Here is a 7,574-nt window from a genome sequence, read left to right on the forward strand (position 1 = left end):
AATAATAATATTATTATTATTATTAGGCAAAAGGGTCAAATAGACACACGTACTAACACTGATTGTTCATCCAGCACCATGAATTAAAATACGGTCCATCTAAGTCATTATACTTATAATTACTTTTCATCTAGCATTTTTAGCCCATTTCTAACAAGTAACCCATCTAATTTGTTGACATGGAAAAATAAAATAATAAAAAATGATGACATGTTATTTATATGAATGTTTTGGATGATTTTACCCTATTTCATTAATGAGGAAAATGATTTCTTGCAATGAAATAGGGTACAAATCAAAGTTGTTATATAATGTTTTAATTACATTGTACTGCACTACTGTGTATGTATAGTTGGGTATTCAAAGTTGTTCGGCAATGAAATTCCATGAAAATCGATATATGAAAATTAAATATAATAACTTAAGATATTGTATTGGGTAAATTTTATTATTTTTTAAAAAATAATTTAATTTTCATATATCGATTTTAATGGAATCTCATTGTTGAACGACATTGAATACCCCGCTATACATACACAGTACACTGTAGTTGAAACTTTATATAGCAACTTTGATCTCTACCCTATTTCATTGCAAGAAATTATCCAAAAATACAATATCTTAAGTTATTCAATTATCCAAAAATATTAATTTATTTTTAAAATAAAATAAAGTAAAATTTACCCAATACAATATTTTAAGTTATTATAAAAATAATTTAATTTTCATATATCGATTTCCATGAAATCTCATTGCCGAATGATAGTGAATACCCCGCTATACATACACTGTAGTTAAAACTTGAACTAATATCATTTTTGGTCCCACGACTTTTGAGGTCTTATCACTTTTGGTGCACAACTTTAAATTTTATCAATTTTGGTACCTAACTTTGTTATTTTTATCAGTTTTGGCCCTTCCGGCCAAATTGATGGCAAAATGTTGCAAAATTTTATATTTTAAGGACAAAATCATTATCCCAAAGAAAGATCTTCAATATCTAAACAAAAGAAAAATCATATTAAGAGAAAAATAAGGATTCGTCAATCGTCGATGCTATAAATCTCATATATCTCTGTCTAGTTTCTGTCTGTCTTCTCCATTATTTGTGCCGATAAAACACCTATAAATATGATTTTATAGTGGTTTAGTTTAGATAATGAAGACGTTTCATTGAGATGACGATTTTACCCTTAAAATATAAAATTCGACAATATTTCACCGTCAATTTGATCGGAAGGACCAAAACTGATAAAAATTATAAAGTTAGGGACCAAAATTGAAAAAAATTTAAAGTTGTGCACCAAAATTGATAAAACTCAAAAGTCGTGGGACCAAAAGTGATATTAATTCTTAAAACTTTATATAGCAATTTTGATTTCTACCCTATTTCATTGCAAGAAATTATTTTTTTCATTAATGAAATAGGGTAAAAATCATCCAAAACATCCACATAAATAACATATCATCATTTTTTTCTAATTTTATTTTTCCATGTCATCAAATTAGATAGGTAACTTGTTAGAAATAGGCTAAAAATGCTAGATGAAAAATAATTAGGAGTATAATGACCTAGATGGACCATATTTTAGTTCATGGTGCTAGATGAACAATCAATGGTAATACATGGGCATATTTGACCCTTTTGCCATTGTTATTATTATTATTATTATTATTATTAGGGCAGCAGCAACAGCAACAACAACCACTACTACTACTACCACTATTACTACTACTACTACCACTACTTTGTGCATTTACTCTATATTTTAAAGGATGAGCTTCGACCACTCAATCAAGAACCTTAACCATGGAAAGATATGAATATCATGGAGCTATGCCACCATTCTAACTTCTTCCAGAAGGTTATGAGATGAATTGTAATGTGAACCGAAATCGAACAACAAGCACAACCCTTGGGAATAGTGAAATCACCCCATTGCCTCATATTGGGAGTCCTTGTTACATTGGAGGACAATGAGTCCAATTCTTATTATACTGGGAATAACATGCCTAATCTATATTACATTATGAATAATAAGTACAACCCTATTAAACTCCTAAGTTACAATTAGCATTAGGTGTTCTTCTTGGGCTTTCTTGATCCAGTTATTTTCATGAGCCGATCCATGTGACACATGCCCTTTTGGTTGACCAGTCCGACTAGTAATCCCAATATACCATCCATCAAAGTTATTCAAGAAAGCACCCATCAAACTTTCCCATCACAAATTCAATGGTGTTCTTTGTGTGGTGGAGCTCATGCATCGAAGAATTGTCACTTATTGAATTCCACAAATCAAGCTCCTCAATATTATTATCAACAACCTACTCAATGATTTGGTGTCAACATGAGTCAAGACAGTTGTCAAGAAAGCACACCACCAATGTTCATTCCACAACTCATATGATATGCCATATGTGGAGGATCTCATGAAGTAGAGAATTGCTATATATTGTATCTCAACTACCAATATCAAGGCCAAGCTCAAAAGCCTCCTTACTAAGAGTTTTCACAAGCATGTCAACCAATTGATCAAAAGACCAAAATTTCCTCTAATTGACAAAACTAATAATTTTCTCCGGGGAATATTTTTATCTTAGCCCTTCACGTGAATTAGGTTCAAAGGGTGGCCCAACAAAACACCTTTTTTTAGGTTTGTTTGAAAATTTGAAAAATAAATTTTGCAAGATATTTTTCAAATTTTGTAACGTTTGGGCATTCAAAGAAAATGAAGTTAAATCAAAATACCTATTCTGATTATATAAAGAAAAAAAGTTCAATTTTGCATAAAACGTCTTCTAGATTTTGTCGAAAAGTATTTTCTAGATTTCTCTTTCTCCCTTATATCTCGGCTCTATCTCTCTTTCTTTCCCTTCTCCCTCTTCTCTCTCTCTTTCCCCACCCTCTCACTCTCATAGGTTTGGCTCTCTCGAACTCTCGTCCCTCACCAGTCTTATTCTTTACCAAAACCAACAAAATCTAGGTATGTATTCATCTGTTTTCTTCTTCTTCTCAATTTTATCATGAAATCTTTGATTTTTTTTCTTTTCTGTATATGCTTATTGGTTTTTGTACATTCAATTTATTATATTGTTTGTTTATTTTTATAGTTTCTGTTTTTGAAAAGATGAAAATTAATTTTTAAATTACTCTCTTCACTAAAGAAAAATAATAATAATTTCTCGCTCTTCCCTCCCTCTCTCCCTCCCATCTTGCATAGGTTTGACTCTTTTGGACTCTCCTCCCTCACTTGTCTTATTCTTTATAATAATATCAACAAAATCTAGGTATGTATTAATCTTTTTCGATCTTTTAATTTTATTATCAAATCTTTGATTTTTTAGATATGTTTATTGGTTTTCTACATTCAATCTATTATTTTGTTTTGTTTTGTTTGTTTGTTTGTTTTTTTTTTTTTTTTTTTAATTTGCATTTGAAAAGATTAAAACTAATTTTATGAAAAGGTGAAATTAGTTCGAACAAATAAAGGTCTAAAGTAAGTTAAATTTGAATCAAGGGTGAGTATGTTGTGAGATTGTATCTCAGATTTTTTTTTGTGAGACATGTATGATTTTGATAGAAATTTAATATTTATGATGAAAAACGTATACTAATAAGAGATATATTGATTGTTACTTATGAGAGAAAATGTGATACTTTTAATAAAAAAATGTAATACTTTTAAATGAAAATGTAATATTTAGGAGTTGAAAAAGTTACTTATGAGAAAAAGTATAATACTAATCAATAATAAATTAATTGATTATTACTAAGGATGGAAAACGTAATATTTATGAGGAAAATATAATACTAATCATAGTCAAATTGATTATTACGCAAAAGAAAAAGTGTAATACTTATTAGGAAAAAATTGACACTTTTGAGAAAAAAATGTAATACTTGTAAATCAAAATGTAATATTTATGAGTTATATTTATTAGAAAAAAATGTAATACTTATGAAAATCTTGACCCATCAAACAAATAAGGATTTATGAGACGATCTCATAGGATACTTTGCCTTAATCCAATAGAATGAATGTATGATAGCAAAAATAAATAAAGCAACATAATAATCATAATCAAATATGATAGTAGGATACAAAAGTCCCCAATCAAAAGCTACATCAATATTGATTTAGTTAAAGATTTAATTTCATTTTGGTCTTATATTTATAGGTGCGTGGTAGTTCACTTTTAGTCCTTTTTTATCCGTACATCCACATTTGGTCCAAGTATTATTGTGGCATGACCATTTTTTGTCATCCGTTACCGAAATTGTTGAAATATCGTTAAATATAAAGGCATTTCGATCATTTTTATTCAAAGTGAGCTGACCCCCGCTATATTTTTATGTTTTTTTTTTTTTGAAAAATCTGTAATTGAAGACCGAAATGTCTTTGTATTTAACGACATTAAAATTGTTTTGTAGATAGATTACCAAAAATGGTCATGACACAATAATACTATAACCAAATGTGAATATTCTATTAAAAAATGACTAATATTGGATTGCCACATATAAATCTAGGACCCAAAAATGAAATTAACTCTTAGTTAAAATTGCAAGTATAATAAAGGAAAAGGCAAATAAATCTAATACATCTAATATTAGGAAAGTAAGAAGTGTATAGGCAACCCTAGCGAATTTGGTTGGGTAGTTGATTTGATAATTACAAGGTTCTAAGTTTAATTTTCTATTGGAGCTGCTTATTTGCTTTCTTCATTTGAGCCTGCTAGTAGCCTATGCTAGTTTACCTCCTTATTATCCTTTGATAATTAGAGTCATAAGACAGGTTTCATCTACGTACCATAAATGGATGCATAATTCAATGTAGACATATGAGTAGCACTACAACATACAAGACATAAGCAACATCATTTAAGAATAACATGGGTAGCTCAGTTGGTCACATAAATGAAGTTTTAGAAAAAGGATTAGAGATCAAATCTCACTAATAGCGTGTGAGAGATTTAATTCTTAATTCTAACCCTCGAATTAAATACGGAGTAGAAGTTATAGAATCATCAAGACCTAATTAAGTAAAAATGAGATAACTAAATTCAGTATTAAGTAGTAATCGAGGGGACCGAAGTCAAAAGAGGGTATTTACGTACTGGGTTGGCCGTAATCCGTAACGGGGCGAATGTTGGGAATCAATGGAGCATTACTCTCGCAACGTACTAGCACATTACCCAAAGCTTCCAGCTGCGAAATGGCGGCACCGCAACCAAATCTCAACAACCGTCTTTGCATATATATATATATATATATATATATATATATATATATATTTAAATGTTATTATATAAATATATGTCTGTACAACCTCGCAGAATAAAAAAAGAAGGAATTTTGATGAACCTTTTCCTCGCTCTCTGAATAATTTGATTCGAGTATTTAAGGAATCGCTGCGAGAATGGGGAGCGGAGAAAGGAGTGGCAAATTGGCGGGGCTCCACGATGATTCCTCCTCGTATCCTTGTACTAAGAAGATTGCTAAGCTTAATCGTCAGTTTCAGTTCTCTCCTTCTGAAACTCAGATTTCTTGCTTCGGTGACGGCGGAAATGGAACTTCTGATTCTCCTGCCGGTGGGCCCGTTTTCTTTAACTCTGCGCCTCCTCTTACCGGTACACACAAACCCAACTTTCTCTTTATTTCTGCAAACATATACTGATTTTTTTAAATTTTTTTTTAGGGCTCGTTTATAATGTAATTTGATTGAAAATTATGGTGAGTTGCAGGGGGGAGCATGGGGTGTGAGAAAGCTGTAGTTTTTACGGCTTCCCAGAGGCAAGACTTTGAGAGGCAGAGTTTAATATACAAATACTTGATGGCTTCGGTTCCTGTTCCTCCTCAGCTTCTTATTCCTTTACCCAAAACCCAATCCAACAGTAATATTCCTCAATTTCCCTTTTTCTTCACTTTTATTGAATTCTTGGTAAAAACAAAAACGCAAAGGGGCTTTTGGGTCACACTTGTTTATCGTTTTGTGTGAAGAATCTGGGCCGGATTTGAAGTTTCCGGCCGGGTCGGATCCGGAGCCGTGGCGGTGTAGGAGAACAGATGGGAAGAAATGGAGGTGTTCTAGGGATGTTTTGCCTGACCAGAAATACTGCGAGCGCCACGCTCACAAGAACAGACCCCGTTCAAGAAAGCCTGTGGAAATTCAATCTCACAAAAACTCTCGTAATCACAACAACAACAACAACTACCCTGCTGTCACTGTGCCCAGTTTTCAGTTCCCGGCAACTGCCTCTTGTGATCAGAACAGGTTACTTATCATTCCTAAATCCTAAGCTCTTGTTTTCTGTTCCATATTGTGTCTGTCATGTGATAAAAAAGTGAGTTTCATAGTATAATCCGAATTCCCAATCCTGTTGGGATAAGATTCGAACCTGATATCTGGTGCTATCATCCCAATTCCCAATCTTGATTGGGATAAGATTCGAACCTGATAACAGCGGTGCTGTCATCCCAATTCCCAATCCTGATTGGGATAAGATTCGAACCTGATAACAGCGGTGCTGTCATCCCAATTCCCAATCCTGATTGGATAAGATTCGAACCTGATAACAGTGGTGTTATCAGACCACTAGCTACTTGGCATAGTCTGCTTTGTTGGTATTCTTGATTGTTTATGTTGTGTGTCCAGTGTTTTGTTCTTTTGCAAATAGATGTGGCTGGACTTATGTGTGTGTGTGTGTGGTCACTGAAGGTGCAATGAATGGTTTGCCAGAGGTGGCAATACTTGCAACCAACAAAAGCAGCAATTCGTCTTGTCACCGCCACCATCAACGTTGGGATATACCATTGGCAATGCCATAAACATGAATGCATCGTCAGTGTATAGGCCAGAGCTTAATAGTAACGAGCAAGGATTCGTGAACCCGAATCCATTTCTTGAAGGCCAGGAAGCGAGAAGTCATCATCAGGTGAATAGCGCGTTTCTTAGCCACAACATGGCGTTTCTACAAGGAAGTTTGAATGCGAATGCTGGGATAGTCCACCCGACACAGCACTTCATTGATGCTCAGTTTGCGGGACAGAAAGATGGACTAGACAACACTGATCATAGCAGTTTAAGCAGTTTAAGCTGCAAGAGTTCAGATAGGAAGTTGCCGTTTTGTTCTTTTAGGCTTTCAGTGCCCGGAGGGGGGAGGGGAAGCTACGAAGATAACCAAGGGCTGAGCGTCGGAATGTTGAACACAGAATCTCAGAGCTCGTCCTCAATAATGCCCGGTGGACCTTTGGGTGAAGCATTGTGTCTTGGCGCTGCCTCGAATTTGGCATCGCCTCACGGGTATAGCAACAGCAGTGGTACCAGTAGCTGCAGCCTCATCTGAGGATGGAAGTTGTGCTCTTAATCTCATAGGGTGACTTCACTTGTTCATTGCTATATATAATCTGTGCTGGATGTTGTTGCAGATTTAAATTCTTAGGCTATGATCTTGTGAAGCATAAAATTCTGCAGATGTTATTACCTGTTTTACTCTTCTGTCTGACTATGTTGTTCACTGTCCCATAATGCTTTCATTTGTTTATTGCTATCTACATACCTTTCTCCTCA

General features: G+C 33.7%; 1 protein-coding gene and 1 long non-coding RNA gene across 2 annotated transcripts; one reads left to right on the top strand and one right to left on the bottom strand.

Moving 5' to 3' along the window:
- Window positions 1-1,922: 1,922 nt before the first annotated feature.
- LOC116031630 lies at window positions 1,923-5,507 on the bottom strand. The gene is made up of 3 exons (XR_004100630.1): window positions 5,369-5,507; window positions 5,122-5,212; window positions 1,923-2,328 (listed from the first exon to the last, which is right to left on the bottom strand). It is a non-coding gene; the product is annotated as an uncharacterized LOC116031630 (long non-coding RNA).
- Window positions 5,336-7,574, top strand: LOC116031629 (growth-regulating factor 8). The gene is given in 5 exon segments (XM_031273875.1): window positions 5,336-5,634; window positions 5,749-5,898; window positions 6,005-6,278; window positions 6,723-7,340; window positions 7,342-7,574. Coding segments are annotated over 5 exon segments (1,296 nt in total). The 5' UTR covers window positions 5,336-5,423; the 3' UTR covers window positions 7,385-7,574.

Source organism: Ipomoea triloba, chromosome 10 (genome assembly GCF_003576645.1).
Source record: "Ipomoea triloba cultivar NCNSP0323 chromosome 10, ASM357664v1".
NCBI classification, from domain to species: domain Eukaryota; kingdom Viridiplantae; phylum Streptophyta; class Magnoliopsida; order Solanales; family Convolvulaceae; genus Ipomoea; species Ipomoea triloba.